The sequence below is a fragment of the Procambarus clarkii genome, chromosome 6, assembly GCF_040958095.1.
Source record: "Procambarus clarkii isolate CNS0578487 chromosome 6, FALCON_Pclarkii_2.0, whole genome shotgun sequence".
NCBI lineage: Eukaryota > Metazoa > Arthropoda > Malacostraca > Decapoda > Cambaridae > Procambarus > Procambarus clarkii.
Genome location: NC_091155.1, coordinates 9,037,210 through 9,062,202, shown reverse-complemented (window position 1 = coordinate 9,062,202; position 24,993 = coordinate 9,037,210). Strand labels below are relative to the sequence as shown.

General features: G+C 49.9%; 1 protein-coding gene across 2 annotated transcripts in view; it reads left to right on the top strand.

Moving 5' to 3' along the window:
- LOC123749267 (uncharacterized) overlaps window positions 1-24,993 on the top strand; it is a 69,463-nt gene that overhangs the window by 31,262 nt on the left and 13,208 nt on the right. The window contains exon 2 of one of the 2 annotated variants that reach the window (XM_045731377.2): window positions 11,657-11,696. The exons of the other annotated variant lie outside the window; for it this stretch is intronic. Coding sequence (XP_045587333.1) covers window positions 11,658-11,696 — 39 coding nt within the window. The 5' untranslated portion in view covers window position 11,657. The remainder of the gene's footprint in view (window positions 1-11,656; window positions 11,697-24,993) is intronic. 2 annotated transcript variants of the gene reach the window in all.

Sequence of the window (24,993 nt, the reverse complement as noted above, 5' to 3'; positions counted from 1 at the left end):
TGACAGGACCGTCTGTATGACAGGACCATCCCCCCCGTCTGTATGACAGGACCGTCTGTATGACAGGACCGTCTGTATGACTGGACCGTCAGTCCGTCTATATGACAGGACCGTCAGTATGACTGGACCGTCAGCCCGTCTGTATGACAGGACCGTCTGTATGACTGGACCGTCAGTCCGTCTATATGACAGGACCGTCAGTATGCCTGGACCGTCAGTCCGTCTGTATGACAGGACCGTCAGTCCGTCTGTATGACAGGACCGTCAGTCCGTCTGTATGACAGGACCGTCAGTCCGTCTGTATGACAGGACCGTCAGTCCGTCAGTATGACAAGACCGTCAGTATGACAGGACCGTCAGTCCGTCTATATGACAGGACCGTCAGTATGACAGGACCGTCAGTATGACTGGACCGTCAGTCCGTCTATATGACAGGACCGTCAGTATGACTGTACCGTCAGTCCGTCTGTATGACAGGACCGTCAGTCCGTCTGAATGACAGGACCGTCAGTCCGTCTGTATGACAGGACCGTCAGTCCGTCTGTATGACAGGACCGTCAGTCCGTCTGTATGACAGGACCGTCAGTCCGTCTGTATGACAGGACCGTCAGTCCGTCAGTATGACAGGACCGTCAGTATGACAGGACCGTCAGTCCGTCTGTATGACAGGACCATCCCCCCCCCGGTCTGTATGACAGGACCGTCTGTATGACAGGACCGTCTGTATGACAGGACCGTCTGTATGACAGGACCGTCAGTATGACAGGACCGTCAGTATGACAGGACCGTCAGTATGACAGGACCGTCAGTATGACAGGACCATCCCCCCCCCCGTCTGTATGACAGGACCGTCTGTATGACAGGACCGTCAGTATGACAGGACCATCCCCCCCCCCCCGTCTGTATGACAGGACCGTCTGTATGACAGGACCGTCTGTATGACAGGACCGTCAGTATGACAGGACCGTCAGTATGACAGGACCGTCTGTATGACAGGACCGTCAGTATGACAGGACCGTCAGTATGACAGGACCGTCAGTATGACAGGACCGTCTGTATGACAGGACCGTCTGTATGACAGGACCGTCAGTATGACAGGACCGTCAGTATGACAGTACCGTCAGTATGACAGTACCGTCAGTATGACAGGACCGTTAGTATGACAGGACCGTCAGTATGACAGGACCGTCTGTATGACAGGACCGTCTGTATGACAGGACCGTCAGTATGACAAGACCATCAGTATGACAGGACCGTCAGTATGACAGGACCGTCTGTATGACAGGACCGTCAGTATGACAGGACCGTCAGTATGACAGGACCGTCTGTATGACAGGACCGTCAGTATGACAGGACCGTCAGTATGACAGGACCGTCTGTATGACAGGACCGTCAGTATGACAGGACCGTCTGTATGACAGGACCGTCAGTATGACAGGACCGTCAGTATGACAGTACCGTCAGTATGACAGGACCGTCAGCCCGTCTGTATGACAGGACCGTCAGTCCGTCTGTATGACAGGACCGTCAGTCCGTCTGTATGACAGAGCCACTTTATCATCTTATGTTAAGATTATCTTGAGATGATTTCTTGGCTAAGTGTCCCCGCGGCCCGGTCCTCGACCAGGCCTCCACCCCCAGGAAGCAGCCCGTAGTAGCTGTCTAACTCCCAGGTACCTATTTACTGCTAGGTAACAGGAGGCATCAGGGTGAAGGAGACTCTGCTTATTTGTTTCCGCCTCCGCCGGGGATCGAACCCGGAACCTTAGGACTACGAATCCCGAGCGCTGCGCACTCAGCCATCAGGCCCTTCGTAAAATTAGTGGATGCCAGTTTACGATACGTTCAAAAGTTGAAGATACGAACACTAACCAAACGCCTTTAAGTCCTCGGGCAGGTCCTTAATCTAAGAGATAAAAATGAAAATAATTAAAAGGTACTTTGTACGAAAATTTGATTTCAACATAATAACTATAATAAAAATGTGTTGTATTGCTTACACAGGTGACGCTGCATGTATTAAGTACTAATATTGGGGGAGTGGGGAGTACATAGTGTGAGGGGGAAGCACAAGGTAGGTCACCAGGAGAAGTACATAGTGTGAGGGGGAAGCACAAGGTAGGTCACCAGGAGGAGTACATAGTGTGAGGGGGAAGCACAAGGTAGGTCACCAGGAGGAGTACATAGTGTGAGGGGGAAGCACAAGGTAGGTCACCAGGAGGAGTACATAGTGTGAGGGGGAAGCACAAGGTAGGTCACCAGGGGGAGTACATAGTGTGAGGGGGAAGCACAAGGTAGGTCACCAGGAGGAGTACATAGTGTGAGGGGGAAGCACAAGGTAGGTCACCAGGGGGAGTACATAGTGTGAGGGGGAAGCACAAGGTAGGTCACCAGGAGGAGTACATAGTGTGAGGGGGAAGCACAAGGTAGGTCACCAGGAGGAGTACATAGTGTGAGGGGGAAGCACAAGGTAGGTCACCAGGGGGAGTACATAGTGTGAGGGGGAAGCACAAGGTAGGTCACCAGGAGGAGTACATAGTGTGAGGGGGAAGCACAAAGTAGGTCACCAGGAGGAGTACATAGTGTGAGGGGGAAGCACAAGGTAGGTCACCAGGAGGAGTACATAGTGTGAGGGGGAAGCACAAAGTAGGTCACCAGGAGGAGTACATAGTGTGAGGGGGAAACACAAGGTAGGTCACCAGGAGGAGTACATAGTGTGAGGGTGAAGCACAAAGTAGGTCACCAGGAGGAGTACATAGTGTGAGGGGGAAACACAAGGTAGGTCACCAGGAGGAGTACATAGTGTGAGGGTGAAGCACAAGGTAGGTCACCAGGGGGAGTACATAGTGTGAGGGGGAAGCACAAGGTAGGTCACCAGGAGGAGTACATAGTGTGAGGGGGAAACACAAGGTAGGTCACCAGGAGGAGTACATAGTGTGAGGGTGAAGCACAAAGTAGGTCACCAGGAGGAGTACATAGTGTGAGGGGGAAACACAAGGTAGGTCACCAGGAGGAGTACATAGTGTGAGGGTGAAGCACAAGGTAGGTCACCAGGAGGAGTACATAGTGTGAGGGTGAAGCACAAGGTAGGTCACCAGGGGGAGTACATAGTGTGAGGGGGAAGCACAAGGTAGGTCACCAGGAGGAGGAAATGAGGTCATTTTTGGTTTTACTCTTGACCTTGACATGGGGTTGGACAATTGTTTAATTCATCAGGGAGTGAGTGCCAAAGACTGGTGGGGCCTTTATTTACATGGAGTGTTTGCACAGATTTAGTCTGACTCTGGGGATATCAAAGAGATATTTATTTCTGGTGTGGTGCTCATGGGTTCTGTTAGACCTATGAGGGAAACGTTTGAGATCAAGATTAACATTTAGGAAGAAGATTTTGTGCATGTAGAGAGCACATGAGAATGTGTGGAGTGAGTGTGTGTTTAGCATGTTTAGGGACTTAAATAGTGGAGCTGTGTGCTGTCTGAAGACAGAGTTTGTTATAGTTCTGATAGCAGATTTTTTCTGGGTGATGATGGGTTTGAGGTAATTTGCCGTGGTTGAACTCCATGCACAGATACCGTATGTTAGATTGGGATAGATTAGTGCGTAGTATAATGAGACGAGAGCAGAGAACATAATATCTGATTTTAGAAAGTATACCAACCGTTTTGGAGACTTTTTGACAATGTGTTGTATGTGGGTGCTGAAGTTGAGTCTCTTGTCTATGTATAGACCTAAGGAACTTGACCTCATTTTTATTGCTGATGTTAACATTGTCTATCTGAAGCTGAATTTGATGTGATGATTTACTTCCAAATAAATAGTTGAAGGTCTTTTCTATATTTAGTGTGAGTTTGTTGGTTAACATCCATGAGTAGACTTTTTTAATTCATTACATACAATGTTATTTAGTGTGTGTGTGTGGGTTGGGGTCTGAATAGACGAAGGTAGTATCGTCAGCAAAAAGTATAGGTTTAAGAACATTTGAGACATTTGGCAAGTCACTGATGTATATAGGAGAGGTCCCAAGATGCTGCCCTGTGGCACCCCTACTGTCACTATGGCGGTGTGTCCACTCCCAGGATGAGTGGCGTTGCCCAATACTGTCACTATGGCGGTGTGTCCACTCACAGGATGAGTGGCCACACCCAATACGGTCACTATGGCGGTGTGTCCACTCTCAGGATGAGTGGCGCTGCCCAATACTGTCACTATGGCGGTGTGTCCACTCCCAGGATGAGTGGCGTTGCCCAATACTGTCACTATGGCGGTGTGTCCACTCACAGGATGAGTGGCGCTGCCCAATACTGTCACTATGGCGGTGTGTCCACTCCCAGGATGAGTGGCGCTGCCCAATACTGTCACTATGGCGGTGTGTCCACTCTCAGGATGAGTGGCGCTGCCCAATACTGTCACTTTGGCGGTGTGTCCACTCCCAGGATGAGTGGCGTTGCCCAATACTGTCACTATGGCGGTGTGTCCACTCACAGGATGAGTGGCGCTGCCCAATACTGTCACTATGGCGGTGTGTCCACTCCCAGGATGAGTGGCGCTGCCCAATACTGTCACTATGGCGGTGTGTCCACTCCCAGGATGAGTGGCGATGCCCAATACTGTCACTATGGCGGTGTGTCCACTCCCAGGATGAGTGGCGATGCCCAATACTGACACTATGGCGGTGTGTCCACTCCCAGGATGAGTGGCGCTGCCCAATACTGTCAGTATGGCGTTGTGTCCACTCACAGGATGAGTGGCGCTGCCCAATACTGTCACTATGGCGGTGTGTCCACTCACAGGATGAGTGGCGCTGCCCAGTACTGTCACTATGGCGGTGTGTCCACTCACAGGATGAGTGGCGATGCCCAATACTGTCACTATGGCGGTGTGTCCACTCCCAGGATGAGTGGCGATGCCCAATACTGTCACTATGGCGGTGTGTCCACTCACAGGATGAGTGGCGATGCCCAATACTGTCACTATGGCGGTGTGTCCACTCACAGGATGAGTGGCGATGCCCAATACTGTCACTATGGCGGTGTGTCCACTCACAGGATGAGTGGCGCTGCCCAATACTGTCACTATGGCGGTGTGGTCACTCACAGGATGAGTGGCGATACCCAATACTGTCACTATGGCGGTGTGTCCACTCACAGGATGAGTGCCGCTGCCCAATACTGTCACTATAGCGGTGTGTCCACTCACAGGATGAGTGGCGCTGCCCAATATTGTCACTATGGCGGTGTGTCCACTCCCAGGATGAGTGGCGCTGCCCAATACTGTCACTATGGCGGTGTGGTCACTCACAGGATGAGTGGCGATACCCAATACTGTCACTATGGCGGTGTGTCCACTCACAGGATGAGTGGCGCTGCCCAATACTGTCACTATGGCGGTGTGTCCACTCACAGGATGAGTGGCGCTGCCCAATATTGTCACTATGGCGGTGTGTCCACTCCCAGGATGAGTGGCGCTGCCCAATATTGTCACTATGGCGGTGTGTCCACTCCCAGGATGAGTGGCGCTGCCCAATACTGTCACTATGGCGGTGTGTCCACTCCCAGGATGAGTGGCGTTGCCCAATACTGTCACTATGGCGGTGTGTCCACTCACAGGATGAGTGGCGCTGCCCAATACTGTCACTATGGCGGTGTGTCCACTCCCAGGATGAGTGGCGCTGCCCAATACTGTCACTATGGCGGTGTGTCCACTCTCAGGATGAGTGGCGCTGCCCAATACTGTCACTATGGCGGTGTGTCCACTCCCAGGATGAGTGGCGTTGCCCAATACTGTCACTATGGCGGTGTGTCCACTCACAGGATGAGTGGCGCTGCCCAATACTGTCACTATGGCGGTGTGTCCACTCCCAGGATGAGTGGCGCTGCCCAATACTGTCACTATGGCGGTGTGTCCACTCCCAGGATGAGTGGCGATGCCCAATACTGTCACTATGGCGGTGTGTCCACTCCCAGGATGAGTGGCGCTGCCCAATACTGTCAGTATGGCGTTGTGTCCACTCACAGGATGAGTGGCGCTGCCCAATACTGTCACTATGGCGGTGTGTCCACTCACAGGATGAGTGGCGCTGCCCAGTACTGTCACTATGGCGGTGTGTCCACTCACAGGATGAGTGGCGATGCCCAATACTGTCACTATGGCGGTGTGTCCACTCCCAGGATGAGTGGCGATGCCCAATACTGTCACTATGGCGGTGTGTCCACTCACAGGATGAGTGGCGATGCCCAATACTGTCACTATGGCGGTGTGTCCACTCACAGGATGAGTGGCGATGCCCAATACTGTCACTATGGCGGTGTGTCCACTCACAGGATGAGTGGCGCTGCCCAATACTGTCACTATGGCGGTGTGGTCACTCACAGGATGAGTGGCGATACCCAATACTGTCACTATGGCGGTGTGTCCACTCACAGGATGAGTGCCGCTGCCCAATACTGTCACTATGGCGGTGTGTCCACTCACAGGATGAGTGGCGCTGCCCAATATTGTCACTATGGCGGTGTGTCCACTCCCAGGATGAGTGGCGCTGCCCAATACTGTCACTATGGCGGTGTGGTCACTCACAGGATGAGTGGCGATACCCAATACTGTCACTATGGCGGTGTGTCCACTCACAGGATGAGTGGCGCTGCCCAATACTGTCACTATGGCGGTGTGTCCACTCACAGGATGAGTGGCGCTGCCCAATATTGTCACTATGGCGGTGTGTCCACTCCCAGGATGAGTGGCGCTGCCCAATATTGTCACTATGGCGGTGTGTCCACTCCCAGGATGAGTGGCGTTGCCCAATACTGTCACTATGGCGGTGTGTCCACTCACAGGATGAGTGGCGCTGCCCAATACTGTCACTATGGCGGTGTGTCCACTCCCAGGATGAGTGGCGCTGCCCAATACTGTCACTATGGCGGTGTGTCCACTCTCAGGATGAGTGGCGCTGCCCAATACTGTCACTATGGCGGTGTGTCCACTCCCAGGATGAGTGGCGTTGCCCAATACTGTCACTATGGCGGTGTGTCCACTCACAGGATGAGTGGCGCTGCCCAATACTGTCACTATGGCGGTGTGTCCACTCCCAGGATGAGTGGCGCTGCCCAATACTGTCACTATGGCGGTGTGTCCACTCTCAGGATGAGTGGCGCTGCCCAATACTGTCACTATGGCGGTGTGTCCACTCCCAGGATGAGTGGCGTTGCCCAATACTGTCACTATGGCGGTGTGTCCACTCACAGGATGAGTGGCGCTGCCCAATACTGTCACTATGGCGGTGTGTCCACTCCCAGGATGAGTGGCGCTGCCCAATACTGTCACTATGGCGGTGTGTCCACTCACAGGATGAGTGGCGCTGCCCAATACTGTCATTATGGCGTTGTGTCCACTCACAGGATGTGTGACGCTGCCCAATACTGTCACTATGGTGGTGTGTCCACTCACAGGATGAGTGACGCTGCCCAATACTGTCACTATGGCGGTGTGTCCACTCACAGGATGAGTGACGCTGCCCAATACTGTCACTATGGCGGTGTGTCCACTCCCAGGATGTACTTGGGTGATATATGGTACTGGGAGATGTATGGTACTGGGAGATGTATGGTACTGGGAGATGTATGGTACTGGGAGATGTATGGTACTGGGAGATGTATGGTACTGGGAGATGTATGGTTCTGGGAGTTGTATGGTACTAGGAGTTGTATGGTACTGGGAGATGTATGGTACTGGGAGATGTATGGTACTGGGAGATGTATGGTTCTGGGAGATGTATGGTACTGGGAGATGTATGGTACTGGGGGAGATGTATGGTACTAGGAGATGTATGGTACTGGGAGATGTATGGTACTGGGGGAGATGTATGGTACTAGGAGATGTATGGCACTGGGAGATGTATGGTACTGGGGAGATGTATGGTACTAGGAGATGTATGGTACTGGGAGATGTATGGTACTGGGAGATGTATGGTACTGGGAGATGTATGGTTCTGGGAGATGTATGGTACTGGGAGATGTATGGTACTGGGGGAGATGTATGGTACTAGGAGATGTATGGTACTGGGAGATGTATGGTACTGGGAGATGTATGGTACTGGGAGATGTATGGTACTGGGAGATGTATGGTACTGGGGGAGATGTATGGTACTGGGAGATGTATGGTACTGGGAGAGGTATGGTACTGGGAGATGTATGGTACTGGGAGATGTATGGTACTGGGAGATGTATGGTACTGGGGAGATGTATGGTTCTGGGAGATGTATGGTACTGGGAGATGTATGGTACTGAGGAGATGTATGGTACTGGGGAGATATATGGTACTGGGAGATGTATGGTACTGGGAGATGTATGGTACTGGGAGATGTATGGTACTGGGGAGATGTATGGTACTGGGAGATGTATGGTACTGGGAGATGTATGGTACTGGGAGATGTATGGTACTGGGGAGGTGTATGGTACTGGGAGATGTATGGTACTGGGAGATGTATGGTACTAGGAGATGTATGGTACTGGGAGATGTATGGTACTAGGAGATGTATGGTACTGGGAAGATGTATGGTACTGGGAAGATGTATGGTACTGGGAGATGTATGGTACTGGGGAGATATATGGTACTGGGAGATGTATGGTACTGGGGGAGATGTATGGTACTGGGAGATGTATGGTACTGGAGAGGTGTATGGTACTGGGAGATATGGTACTGGGGGAGATGTATGGTACTGGGGAGACGTATGGTACTGGGAGATGTATGGTACTGGGAGATGTATGGTACTGGGGAGATGTATGGTACTGGGAGATGTATGGTACTGAGGAGATGTATGGTACTGGGGAGATATTTGGTACTGGGAGATGTATGGTACTGGGAGATGTATGGTACTGGGAGATGTATGGTACTGGGGAGATGTATGGTACTGGGAGATGTATGGTACTGGGGAGGTGTATGGTACTGGGAGATGTATGGTACTGGGAGGTGTATGGTACTGGGAGATGTATGGTACTGGGGGAGATGTATGGTACTGGGAGATGTATGGTACTGGGGAGGTGTATGGTACTGGGAGATGTATGGTACTGGGGGAGATGTATGGTACTGGGGAGATGTATGGTACTGGGAGATGTATGGTACTGGGAGATGTATGGTACTGGGGGAGATGTATGGTACTGGGGATGTGTATGGTACTGGGAGGTGTATGGTACTGGGGAGGTGTATGGTACTGGGGAGATGTATGGTACTGGGGGAGATGTATGGTACTGGGAGATGTATGGTACTGGGAGATGTATGGTACTGGGAGATGTATGGTACTGGGGGAGATGTATGGTACTGGGAGATGTATGGTACTGGGAGATGTATGGTACTGGGAGAGATGTTTGGTACTGGGGGATGTATGGTACTGGGAGAGATGTATGGTACTGGGGGATGTATGGTACTGGGGGAGATGTATGGTACTGGGGGATGTATGGTACTGGGAGAGATGTATGGTACTGGGAGATGTATGGTACTGGGAGAGATGTATGGTACTGGGGGATGTATGGTACTGGGAGAGATGTATGGTACTGGGGAGATGTATGGTACTGGGAGATGTATGGTACTGGGGGATGTATGGTACTGGGGGATGTATGGTACTGGGGGATGTATGGTACTGGGGGATGTATGGTACTGGGGAGATGTATGTTATTGGGGGAGATGTATGGTACTGGGAGATGTATGGTACTGGGAGAGATGTATGGTACTGGGGAGATGTATGGCACTGGGGGATGTATGGTACTGGGGGATGTATGGTACTGGGGAGATGTATGGTATTGGGGGAGATGTATGGTACTGGGAGATGTATGGTACTGGGAGAGATGTATGGTACTGGGGAGATGTATGGTACTGGGGGATGTATGGTACTGGGGGATGTATGGTACTGGGAGAGATGTATGGTACTGGGGAGATGTATGGTACTGGGGGATGTATGGTACTGGGGGATGTATGGTACTGGGGAGATGTATGGTATTGGGGGAGATGTATGGTACTGGGAGATGTATGGTACTGGGGGATGTATGGTACTGGGAGAGATGTATGGTACTGGGAGATGTATGGTACTGGGGGATGTATGGTACTGGGAGAGATGTATGGTACTGGGAGATGTATGGTACTGGGGGAGATGTATGGTACTGGGGGAGATGTATGGTACTGGGAGATGTATGGTACTGGGGGAGATGTATGGTACTGGGAGAGATGTATGGTACTGGGGGAGATGTATGGTACTGGGAGATGTATGGTACTGGGGGAGATGTATGGTACTGGGAGAGATGTATGGTACTGGGAGAGATGTATGGTACTGGGGGAGATGTATGGTACTGGGGGAGATGTATGTGGAGGCAAACTCAACACTCATTTTCATTCAGAAACCTCAACACCAGTTGACTGATAGTTGAGAGGCGGGGACCAAAGAGCCGAAGCTCAACCCCCGCAAGCTCAAATAAACTAGAGAGTTGCCTACATCAAAGAAAGGGGAGCGTCGTCCCCCTTACATGGTGTTTAAAAGGGGGGTTGATTCCCTCTTTTTTAACACCACGGGTGATATTGTAATCTTTTTTGCACCACTGTAAACAATGGGTCAAAACAGACCTGTTTAATTCTTATTGTCTGTTGCTGTTTAATGGATTTTGTTCCAATAAACTGTAGTTGTTTGTCCCGTTCCCGCGAGAACGTAGAAGTCATCGTAGATTCCCGTAGATGATCTCGTAGATCATCTTTACCTCTATAGCTGTCTATTCTCCACAGGGTTATCTTGAGGTTATCTTGAGATGGTTTCGTTTTTTTTTAGTGTCCCCGCGGCCCGGTCCTCGACCAGGCCTCCACCCTCAGGAAGCAGCCCGTGACAGCTAACTAACATTCAGGTACCTATTTTACTGCTAGGTAACAGGGGCATAGGGTGAAAGAAACTGTGCTCATTGTTTCTCGCCGGCGCCTGGGATCGAACCCAGGACCACAGGATTACAAGTCCCGCGTGCTGTCCGCTCGGCCGACCGGCTCCCTGGTTGGTTGGCTCCCTAGGGTTGCCAGAGTCGGAGGACAGGAAGTTTGTGAGGCTTAGCGAGCTCTCTTCTGGTCAAGAGCTGACGGTCTCCACACACACCACAAGAGGTCCTCTAGCGCCAAACGTCCACGTTCTGGTGTCTTAGAAAAATATAAAAACCGCTGTTATATGTATATTTCGTCGGCCACAGGATAGGTTAGGTGGGTTGTATAGGTTGGATAGGTAGAGTCAACTCACTATGATGCTTGACACGTCGCATGATGGACAGTTGAGGGCAGACTTAGACAAGGCGAGGAAATAAGATCTAAGTGCGGTGAAGTCAAGAGTCTCAAGGACTAATGCTAAGAGTTTAGCAAGAGTTAAGAGGCGTGAGGTAAGGCCACAATAACGAGGCGGAAGCCGGTCCAGTCCGTCATCTTAAGGAGCCCCAACGTCAAGAAAATGGTCAATTAAACCCTTATCCTAACCTACCAGAGGACCCAAAACACAATACGGACCAGTAGTTAACTCTCCCCAGCCGCTTCCATTTTCTAGTACGACCATTGCTGGCCTTAGGTAACGCCTCCGAGCGAAAAGTGACGTTCGTAGTAGGCGGAGAAGTTGAACTGTGGTGAAGACACCAACCTGTTCTCCGTGTTACAGGATGAGCGCTCCCGCCGGGATGGAAGTTGGCGCCCAGAAGGTAAGGCGGCGAAACCCAAAGAAAACTAAGGTAAGAATATTGTGATAATTGTGGGGTCTGAGGTACACTGTAAGACACGCCTCCTCTCCCTGCCTCCGCCTCCGGGAGGAGCAGGAGGACACCCCGGGCGTCTGTATACTCATAACTCTCACTAATGTGGTAGATAGCTGAGAGGAAATACACCGGGACTGTGATGGTGGTGATGGTGATGATGGTGGTGGTGATGGTGGTGGTGGTGGTGGTGATGATGGTGGTGGTGATGGTGATGGTGGTGGTGATGGTGGTGGTGGTGGTGATGGTGATGATGGTGGTGGTGTAATATCTCGGCCGCGCAACCCGCTACTACCACTGAAATAACCGTATAATCTCCGCTCCTTCTATGGTAATAACGGATGCTCTACCGATCATGTAAGATGTTAACACTCGGGCCGTCATACGAAGATGTAAACCAGTAAACAAAGGAGAGAGAGAGAGAGAGATAGTGAGGAAGAGTGAGGCAGTGCGAGAACGAGAGCAAGGGAGAGTGAGAACCTAGTGAGGGCGAGTGAGAAACTAGTGAGGGCGAGTGAGATACAAAGATAGAAATATTCGTAGTCACAGCATTCGTATGAGTTACCGAGTAACGCTGCCACCACCCTGAGTTACCGGACAGGGGACCAGAATGAGAGTCGTAGGCCTTGCGGATGGTATAAACCTACCAGGACAGGTGTAGGGGACAATTGACTGGTACAAGGATCCTGGCCTGACACTCGAATAATCCTGACCACTTGGGAACTATAGTGTACACAAGAATATGGCGGGACACACCTAATACTAACACCTCAACACGGGACGGACGGGGGGAGGAGTACTGGATAAGTAAGGACACTAGGTCACTAGGGCAAAGGGGACGGTAGGCCCAATATCACTAAGACAAGGAACCATTAATACACATTTACTGACACTTGACAATCTATGACTTTATATGAAATAGTTGAATAAGACACTCCCTAACTATATTCCCTACTAGAGGCGATGAGTACTGAATGAGGTGCTTTAGTACAAGAGAGCCGTACTTACTCGTATAATGTTCCACAGTTCTGGAGATAATGTTCCCTCCTGGAGTGCACACACACCGTCCTACTGGACTGCACCCACTCTACTGTTCTCTTCCATGATCTCCTGCTCCCCAGCTGAACATGAGGGTTTGCATTTGACGTTTAGGGGTTAATCCCTGAAGATTATCATGACGGCATCAACTCTGATCTCCTCGTGACCCGATGGCCGTTGACCTGTCCTCCTGGTTAACTGGTACAGAGGTGTAACTTTTTCCATTGTCTGCCGCCGCCTGCCTGCCGCCGCGCCTGTGGCTTGTTCTTGCTCCACGTGGCTTGTTCATGCTGTTATAATGTTCATGTTGTTCTACTATGTACTGCTCTCTTGTTACAGTGGTGGTGGTGGGAAACTGTGGGATAAGTGTGGTAGCAGCTCACCAAAATTAATATAAATATAAACAATTATATAAAACCTGTGTGTACGTGTGTGCCTTGGTGATATCAGAGGCACGGGTGATAAGTCCGTGGAACCGCCTACCCGCCGAAGCTGTAAACGCCAAGACCAGTTTAAAAATTTTCCTGTCCTGCTCGTAGTCACTAAAGATGGTGGCCCTCAGGTAGATTTAGGGAAACAAAGTTGTCTCCGAGGAACTCAAGGCTGAATTTTCCATCAGAGAGCACAAATGGTTCATGTTTGTATGTATATAAATGTTTAGTCAGGGAGAAAAGGTTGCTGTCAACATCAGTGACAATGTAAACAGTATTGTTAAAGTGTAACGACCGCTTCCCTCTGTAATAACCGCGGCCTCTATTGTAATAACCCAATAACCCAATATTAATCCTGTTATCTTGTGATCTCTCATAATCGTAATATACGCTCTCTGTTGTAATTCTCCGTCTCTCTTCACTCAATACCCCAGCTTAACGCTGTTACAGTCCAGCATGACCCCTCACTGGACTGCCACGTATATAAGAGGAATATTAAATGAGGAAGATACACCAAGGACAAGGGTTATTCGCTTATTACTAATTATAAAATAAAAACCATTAAAGCACTGCCACCACCTTCCTGACCAACCATACCTGAATGTGTCTATCACCGATCCCCCAGGAAGGCAAGGAATCAGCAACCATGGGACTCCGGGTAATATGAATTTCAGTAATAAATTTTGGAAAATTAGTTTGTGTAATTTACGTTACTAATTTAAATCCAAGGGCAACTTTAGTATCTATTAATAGTAGGAGAACCTGGGGCTTCCAATACAACACCTAAAAATGACAAAGTAGCAAAATATATCAAAGGGGAGTTAAGTGAATACCACTGGACAAGCTATACAATTTATTTTATGAAACATGTAAATTAAGACAATTTGAACACATAACCTATTCTATTTCCCTAGAGGCACAATGGATATTTACCGAGGACACAAAACTCAAGTGCACTATACCTTAAATACCCGCACTACGGCCACGATGTTGATGGCTGCCCTCAGCCCCGAGGATACGGGCTTGCGGCCCTGTTCCTAATACACTCCCAAGACACACTGATGAAATTTAGTTTTTCCAACTTATTGCTGGGAAGGATTACTCCTCCCACCATCTAATACAGCCCCAGGGCTCCACCCATTATTTTGGCCCTGGCCAACCATTTAACACGTAGGCCTGAGGTCTGGCTCTCTAGGGCCAATAAGGACTTGGCCCTTATCTCAGGCCAATCACCTTCACTGATCTGTCGTGGAAAGCTACATGAATTTCTGAAGATTGAGTCAGCTCTCCCCAGCTAGAGAAGGGGGACAAGGCGCGTCTATGGAGCCCAGACACCTGCGAGCAATGTTTACAAAACTGATAATTTATGTTCAAGCCCGTCTCCTCTAAGATAGGAGTAGGGACATTTGACTCTGCCTGGTATGGGGAAGGCCGCTGCCGAGAGGGACAGAGAGGGATGAGAGGGGGTGGAGAGGGAAATATCTGAGTGGGGAAGTTGAGTGGGAGAAGCCAAGGTATCCACGACCACCCTACCCTCAGGTCAACCTCTTGACCCTGACAAATGGGCGACAGGGGGGGGGGAAGAGGAGGAGACGAATGACGGCCAAGGGAAGGGGAGAAGGAAGGAGGGGAGAGGGAGAAGGAAAGGAGGGGAGAAGGGGAGGGAAAAGAGGGGAGAAGGGAGAACCAATGATCTGAGCCCCAGGCTCAGATCATTGGTTCTCCCTTCTCCCCTCTTTTCCCTCCCCTTCTCCCCTCCTTTCCTTCTCCCTCTCCCCTCCTTCCTTCTCCCCTTCCCTTGGCCGTCATTCGTCTCCTCCTCTTCCCCCCCCCCTGTCGCCCATTTGTCAGGGTCAAGAGGTTGACCTGAGGGTAGGGTGGTCGTGGATACCTTGGCTTCTCCCACTCAACTTCCCCACTCAGATATTTCCCTCTCCACCCCCTCTCATCCCTCTCTGTCCCTCTCAGCAGCGGCCTTCCCCATACCAGGCAGAGTCAAATGTCCCTACTCCTATCTTAGAGGAGACGGGCTTGAACATAAATTATCAGTTTTGTAAACATTGCTCGCAGGTGTCTGGGCTCCATAGACGCGCCTTGTCTCCCTTCTCTAGCTGGGGAGAGCTGACTCAATCTTCAGAAATTCATGTAGCTTTCCACGACAGATCAGTGAAGGTGATTGGCCTGAGATAAGGGCCAAGTCCTTATTGGCCCTAGAGAGCCAGACCTCAGGCCTACGTGTTAAATGGTTGGCCAGGGCCAAAATAATGGGTGGAGCCCTGGGGCTGTATTAGATGGTGGGAGGAGTAATCCTTCCCAGCAATAAGTTGGAAAAACTAAATTTCATCAGTGTGTCTTGGGAGTGTATTAGGAACAGGGCCGCAAGCCCGTATCCTCGGGGCTGAGGGCAGCCATCAACATCGTGGCCGTAGTGCGGGTATTTAAGGTATAGTGCACTTGAGTTTTGTGTCCTCGGTAAATATCCATTGTGCCTCTAGGGAAATAGAATAGGTTATGTGTTCAAATTGTCTTAATTTACATGTTTCATAAAATAAATTGTATAGCTTGTCCAGTGGTATTCACTTAACTCCCCTTTGATATATTTTGCTACTTTGTCATTTTTAGGTGTTGTATTGGAAGCCCCAGGTTCTCCTACTATTAATAGATACTAAAGTTGCCCTTGGATTTAAATTAGTAACGTAAATTACACAAACTAATTTTCCAAAATTTATTACTGAAATTCATATTACCCGGAGTCCCATGGTTGCTGATTCCTTGCCTTCCTGGGGGATCGGTGATAGACACATTCAGGTATGGTTGGTCAGGAAGGTGGTGGCAGTGCTTTAATGGTTTTTATTTTATAATTAGTAATAAGCGAATAACCCTTGTCCTTGGTGTATCTTCCTCATTTAATATTCCTCTTATATACGTGGCAGTCCAGTGAGGGGTCATGCTGGACTGTAACAGCGTTAAGCTGGGGTATTGAGTGAAGAGAGACGGAGAATTACAACAGAGAGCGTATATTACGATTATGAGAGATCACAAGATAACAGGATTAATATTGGGTTATTGGGTTATTACAATAGAGGCCGCGGTTATTACAGAGGGAAGCGGTCGTTACAATGGTGGCAGCGGTGGGATGAGAGGGGGTGGAGAGGGAAATATCTGAGTGGGGAAGTTGAGTGGGAGAAGCCAAGGTATCCACGACCACCCTACCCTCAGGTCAACCTCTTGACCCTGACAAATGGGCGACAGGGGGGGGGAAGAGGAGGAGACGAATGACGGCCAAGGGAAGGGGAGAAGGAAGGAGGGGAGAGGGAGAAGGAAAGGAGGGGAGAAGGGGAGGGAAAAGAGGGGAGAAGGGAGAACCAATGATCTGAGCCCCAGATCATTACAAAAGAAGAACTTATGTCAGTAACACTTAGTGAAACAATTTGGACAGAACAAACATAAGATAATGAAAGCAAAATAATTGGGGTAATATTTGATGTCACCTTCCTTGGGGAGAATATGAGGGGGTATATGTGGGCATGTCGAGCAGCTAGGTGTCACAACCTCTGCTATATGTGGGCATGTCGAGCAGCTAGGTGTCACAACCTCTGCTATATGTGGGCATGTCGAGCAGCTAGGTGTCACAGCCTCTGCTATATGTGGGCATGTCGAGCAGCTAGGTGTCACAACCTCTGCTATATGTGGGCATGTCGAGCAGCTAGGTGTCACAGCCTCTGCTATATGTGGGCATGTCGAGCAGCTAGGTGTCACAGCCTCTGCTATATGTGGGCATGTCGAGCAGCTAGGTGTCACAACCTCTGCTATATGTGGGCATGTCGAGCAGCTAGGTGTCACAACCTCTGCTATATGTGGGCATGTCGAGCAGCTAGGTGTCACAACCTCTGCATTATGAGTGACTGAAGCACTGACTGACTAAAGCAGTGACTGACTAAAGCAGTGACTGACTAAAGCAGTGACTGACTAAAGCAGTGACTGACTAAAGCAGTGACTGACTGAAGCAGTGACTGACTGAAGCAGAAGTATTTAAGAACAGATTCATGACTGATTCATGAAGCAGTACACACATACATGCCGTTCCCGTGGCGAAGTGGTATCACTTTCGCCTGGCGTTTCGCAAGCGCTTTGGCCTGGGTTCAAATGTTGGCCGGGGAGGATTTTTTTATTTTTTTTTTATTTTTTATTATTATTTTCTACCACAGACGTGGCCACACATTTACAATGCTAACCAGCATATATACATTTTCTTCTGTCCTCCATGGACAGGGTTAGAGAAGTGTTAAACATACAGTTCAAGGGTTTATTGAACACTCAACCACAGAAGGTGATTCGGTGCTTTCAAAATGCTAAGCTAACCTACATACGTAAATACATAGATACACAGATTTACGTATGCCCTACATAAAGTGTTTGATGTGTCTTTTACATAGTGTCATTAATGTACATTCACAAAGGTGAAATGTAATTCTGATCAGCTTCCATATATACTTTATACCCATACATATACATACACACACACACATATACATACATATATACACACACACATACATTCACATACATTTGCCTCATTTACTCTGACAGGGTGAGATAGCTGATAAAGAAACTAGTGTGCAATTAAGCACTTAATCACTGAAGGTGATGAAGGTGCTTTTACAAGCTCAGGTTATATAGTTACATCATATATATACATTGTATAATTGATATATTACATGGTCAATCTTGGATACAAGTCCAATATATCATCAAGTGTTCCAGTACTCATATAGTAATTACAGAGTTCAGCATACCTTAGCCCAGGAGGGCGAAAGTCAGTCATTGACCGGATGTAGCCTCTGTTCCCCCAGCAGTAAAATGGGTACCTGGTTCTTAAACGATTTGGCGGGGTCGTATTCCGGGAAAAATTAGGATTAAGGACCTGCCCGAAGCGCTGCGTGCTAGTTCCTGTACAAGAATGTAAGAACTCTTGTATATATAAACAAATAAATCAATAAATAACATGTTCTCTGAAGAACAATGCTGTATCACTTTTAAAAGCACATCCATCCTAACTCATCGCAACTAACGTAATATAACCATATTAATACTTGTATACTTCTGTGATATACCTTCCGTGTTTACACTGTCTGAACAATATGAGTCCCCCATCATTACTGCCCTTCACACCCCCATCAATACTGCCCCTTCACACCCCCATCAATACTACCCTTCACACCCCCATCAATACTACCCTTCACACCCCCATCAACACTGCCCTTCACACCCTCATCAACACTACCCTACACACCCCCATCAACACTACCCTTCACACCCCCCATCAACACTGCCCTTCACACCCCCATCAACACTGCCCTTCACACCCTCATCAACACTGCCCTTCACACCCCCATCAACACTGCCCTTCACACCCCCATCAACACTGCCCTTCACACCCTCATCAACACTGCCCTTCACACCCCATCAATACTGCCCCTTCACACCCCCATCAACACTACCCTTCACACCCCCATCAACACTACCCTACACACCCTCATCAACACTGCCCTTCACATCCTCATCAACACTACTCTTCACACCCTCATCAACACTGCCCTTCACACCCCCATCAACACTGCCCTTCACACCCTCATCAACACTGCCCTTCACACCCTCATCGACACTGCCCTTCACACCCCCATCAACACTGCCCTTCACACCCCCATCAATACTGCCCCTTCACACCCCCATCAATACTACCCTTCACACCCCCATCAATACTACCCTTCACACCCCCATCAACACTGCCCTTCACACCCTCATCAACACTGCCCTTCACACCCTCATCAACACTGCCCTTCACACCCCCATCAATACTGCCCTTCACATCCCCATCAATACTGCCCCTTCACACCCCCATCAATACTACCCTTCACATCCCCATCAACACTGCCCTTCACACCCCCATCAACACTGCCCTTCACACCCCCATCAACACTGCCCTTCACACCCCCATCAACACTGCCCTTCACACCCCCATCAATACTACCCTTCACATCCCCATCAACACTGCCCTTCACACCCCCATCAACACTTCCCTTCACACCCCCATCAACACTGCCCTTCACACCCCCATCAACACTTCCCTTCACATCCCCATCAATACTGCCCCTTCACACCCCCATCAACACTGCCCTTCACACCCCCATCAACACTTCCCTTCACACCCCCATCAACACTGCCCTTCACACCCCCATCAACACTTCCCTTCACATCCCCATCAATACTGCCCCTTCACACCCCCATCAGTACTGCCCTTCACATCCCCCTAAGTACTGCCCTTCACACCCCCATCAACACTGCCCTTCACATCCCCATCAATACTGCCCCTTCACACCCCCATCAGTACTGCCCTTCACATCCCCCTAAGTACTGCCCTTCACACCCCCATCAACACTGCCCTTCACATCCCCATCAATACTGCCCCTTCACACCCCCATCAGTACTGCCCTTCACATCCCCCTAAGTACTGCCCTTCACACCCCCATCAACACTTCCCTTCACATCCCCATCAATACTGCCCCTTCACACCCCCATCAGTACTGCCCTTCACATCCCCCTAAGTACTGCCCTTCACACCCCCATCAACACTTCCCTTCACATCCCCATCAATACTGCCCCTTCACACCCCCATCAGTACTGCCCTTCACATCCCCCTAAGTACTGCCCTTCACACCCCCATCAACACTGCCCTTCACACCCCCATCAACACTGCCCTTCACACCCCCATCAACACTGCCCTTCACATCCCCCTAAGTACTGCCCTTCACACCCCCATCAACACTGCCCTTCACACCCCCATCAACACTGCCCTTCACACCCCCATCAACACTGCCCTTCACACCCCCATCAACACTGCCCTTCACACCCCCATCAACACTACCCTTCACATCCCCCTAAGTACTGCCCTTCACACCCCCATCAACACTGCCCTTCACACCCCCATCAACACTGCCCTTCACACCCCCATCAACACTGCCCTTCACATCCCCCTAAGTACTGCCCTTCACACCCCCATCAACACTGCCCTTCACACCCCCATCAACACTGCCCTTCACACCCCCATCAACACTGCCCTTCACACCCCCATCAACACTGCCCTTCACACCCCCATCAACACTACCCTTCACATCCCCCTAAGTACTGCCCTTCACACCCCCATCAACACTGCCCTTCACACCCCCATCAACACTGCCCTTCACACCCCCATCAACACTGCCCTTCACATCCCCCTAAGTACTGCCCTTCACACCCCCATCAACACTGCCCTTCACACCCCCATCAACACTGCCCTTCACACCCCCATCAACACTGCCCTTCACACCCCCATCAACACTGCCCTTCACACCCCCATCAACACTGCCCTTCACACCCCCATCAACACTGCCCTTCACACCCCCATCAACACTGCCCTTCACACCCCCATCAACACTACCCTACACACCCCCATCAACACTACCCTACACACCCCCATCAACACTACCCTTCACACCCCCATCAACACTGCCCTTCACACCCCCATCAACACTGCCCTTCACACCCCCATCAACACTGCCCTTCACACCCCCATCAACACTACCCTTCACATCCCCCTAAGTACTGCCCTTCACACCCCCATCAACACTGCCCTTCACACCCCCATCAACACTGCCCTTCACACCCCCATCAACACTGCCCTTCACATCCCCCTAAGTACTGCCCTTCACACCCCCATCAACACTGCCCTTCACACCCCCATCAACACTGCCCTTCACACCCCCATCAACACTGCCCTTCACACCCCCATCAACACTGCCCTTCACACCCCCATCAACACTACCCTTCACATCCCCCTAAGTACTGCCCTTCACACCCCCATCAACACTGCCCTTCACACCCCCATCAACACTGCCCTTCACACCCCCATCAACACTGCCCTTCACATCCCCCTAAGTACTGCCCTTCACACCCCCATCAACACTGCCCTTCACACCCCCATCAACACTGCCCTTCACACCCCCATCAACACTGCCCTTCACACCCCCATCAACACTGCCCTTCACACCCCCATCAACACTGCCCTTCACACCCCCATCAACACTGCCCTTCACACCCCCATCAACACTACCCTACACACCCCCATCAACACTACCCTACACACCCCCATCAACACTACCCTTCACACCCCCATCAACACTGCCCTTCACACCCCCATCAACACTGCCCTTCACACCCCCATCAACACTGCCCTTCACACCCCCATCAACACTACCCTTCACATCCCCCTAAGTACTGCCCTTCACACCCCCATCAACACTGCCCTTCACACCCCCATCAACACTGCCCTTCACACCCCCATCAACACTGCCCTTCACATCCCCCTAAGTACTGCCCTTCACACCCCCATCAACACTGCCCTTCACACCCCCATCAACACTGCCCTTCACACCCCCATCAACACTGCCCTTCACACCCCCATCAACACTGCCCTTCACACCCCCATCAACACTACCCTTCACATCCCCCTAAGTACTGCCCTTCACACCCCCATCAACACTGCCCTTCACACCCCCATCAACACTGCCCTTCACACCCCCATCAACACTGCCCTTCACATCCCCCTAAGTACTGCCCTTCACACCCCCATCAACACTGCCCTTCACACCCCCATCAACACTGCCCTTCACACCCCCATCAACACTACCCTACACACCCCCATCAACACTGCCCTACACACCCCCATCAACACTGCCCTTCACACCCCCATCAACACTGCCCTTCACACCCCCATCAACACTGCCCTTCACACCCCCATCAACACTGCCCTTCACACCCCCATCAACACTACCCTACACACCCCCATCAACACTGCCCTTCACACCCCCATCAACACTGCCCTTCACACCCCCATCAACACTGCCCTACACACCCCCATCAACACTGCCCTACACACCCCCATCAACACTGCCCTTCACACCCCCATCAACACTGCCCTTCACACCCCCATCAACACTGCCCTTCACACCCCCATCAACACTGCCCTACACACCCCCATCAACACTGCCCTACACACCCCCATCAACACTGCCCTTCACACCCCCATCAACACTGCCCTTCACACCCCCATCAACACTACCCTACACACCCCCATCAACACTACCCTACACACCCCCATCAACACTGCCCTACACACCCCCATCAACACTACCCTACACACCCCCATCAACACTACCCTACACACCCCCATCAACACTGCCCTACACACCCCCATCAACACTGCCCTTCACACCCCCATCAACACTGCCCTTCACACCCCCATCAACACTACCCTACACACCCCCATCAACACTGCCCTACACACCCCCATCAACACTGCCCTACACACCCCCATCAACACTGCCCTTCACACCCCCATCAACACTGCCCTTCACACCCCCATCAACACTACCCTACACACCCCCATCAACACTACCCTACACACCCCCATCAACACTGCCCTACACACCCCCATCAACACTACCCTACACACCCCCATCAACACTACCCTACACACCCCCATCAACACTACCCTTCACACCCCCATCAACACTGCCCTTCACACCCCCATCAACACTGCCCTTCACACCCCCATCAACACTGCCCTTCACACCCCCATCAACACTACCCTACACACCCCCATCAACACTACCCTTCACATCCCATCAATATTGTCCTTCGCCTTATATATATATATATATCAGGTAAATAAATGTTTGTTTAAAATACATTAAATGTCAATATTGACCATTGAATATTGTATTAAACCTATCGTGTACTAATACTTTACTTGTATACTTATAGATTTGTCCGCCTATAATTTAACACCTCACACTCACACTCAGTGTGAGGTGTCAAATTATAATTATGCATAAATTATATACCCCATATATGTATATAATTTAAGGTATATAATTTACAGTGCATAATTGTAATTTAATCTAATTTAAGGTACATAATTTATGGTATATAAATTAAGGTATATAATTTAAGATATATAATTTAAAGTATATAATTTTAGGTATATAATTTAAGGTATATAACTATATTCCTACTCTATTGTTCATAGATCTTTTTAGATCTAGTTCATTTCCAATTCCAGAGATTAAACATGTTCTTAAAACTCCTTCTCATTCCAAAGGATATTTTTTACCTAGTGTTAAACAAGAATACGAAGATATAGCCCTCCAAACATTACTATCCTCTACATTACATTTCTACCCATATATGAAATATTGGCTGTTGGTTTCGGTCGATAATTATACGAATTAAATTTATTTACCTTTTTTTTGAAGGATATCAGAGATACGTTTGTATGTTTCCAGCCATTGGGATCTATTCATTTGTCGAAATCAGTGTTGAAGGAGCATGCAGGCCTACTTTGAGGTTACCCTGAGGTGCTTCCGGGGCTTAGCGTCCCCGCGGCCCGGTCGTCGACCAGGCCTTCAGCTTAGATATTTCTAGGGGAAAGATTAATTAGTGTATGTTAGGATCTACAGATAGTTCAAGGAATCTTAACCCATGGACTGACAATAACAGTATAGTGTTGGGAGATTTTATCGAAGGATAATTTGACTGGGAAACAATGGACTGTACAGGGCTGTGTTCTGGTACTTGTTCCACACTTGTGACTGTACTGGGTGGTGTTTTGGTCCTTGTTCCTCACATGTGACTGTACTGGGTGGTGTTCTGGTCCTTGTTCTTCACTTGTGACTGTACTGGGTGGTGTTCTGGTACTTGTTCCTCACTTGTGACTGTACTGGGTGGTGTTTTGGTCCTTGTTCCACACTTGTGACTGTACTGGGCGGTGTTCTGGTCCTTGTTCTTCACTTGTGACTGTACTGGGCGGTGTTCTGGTACTTGTTCCTCACTTGTGACTGTACTGGGTGGTGTTCTGGTCCTTGTTCCACACTTGTGACTGTACTGGGGCGGTGTTCTGGTCCTTGTTCTTCACTTGTGACTGTACTGGGTGGTGTTTTGGTCCTTGTTCCACACTTGTGACTGTACTGGGCGGTGTTCTGGTCCTTGTTCTTCACTTATGACTGTACTGGGGCGGTGTTCTGGTACTTGTTCCTCACTTGTGACTGTACTGGGCGGTGTTCTGGTCCTTGTTCTTCACTTGTGACTGTACTGGGTGGTGTTCTGGTCCTTGTTCTTCACTTATGACTGTACTGGGGCGGTGTTCTGGTCCTTGTTCCACACTTGTGACTGTACTGGGTGGTGTTCTGGTCCTTGTTCTTCACTTGTGACTGTACTGGGCGGTGTTCTGGTACTTGTTCTTCACTTGTGACTGTACTGGGCGGTGTTCTGGTACTTGTTCTTCACTTGTGACTGTACTGGGCGGTGTTCTGGTACTTGTTCCTCACTTGTGACTGTACTGGGTGGTGTTCTGGTCCTTGTTCTTCACTTGTGACTGTACTGGGCGGTGTTCTGGTCCTTGTTCTTCACTTGTGACTGTACTGGGTGGTGTTCTGGTCCTTGTTCTTCACTTGTGACTGTACTGGGCGGTGTTCTGGTCCTTGTTCTTCACTTGTGACTGTACTGGGTGGTGTTCTGGTCCTTGTTCTTCACTTGTGACTGTACTGGGCGGTGTTCTGGTCCTTGTTCTTCACTTGTGACTGTACTGGGCGGTGTTCTGGTCCTTGTTCTTCACTTGTGACTGTACTGGGTGGTGTTCTGGTCCTTGTTCTTCACTTGTGACTGTACTGGGCGGTGTTCTG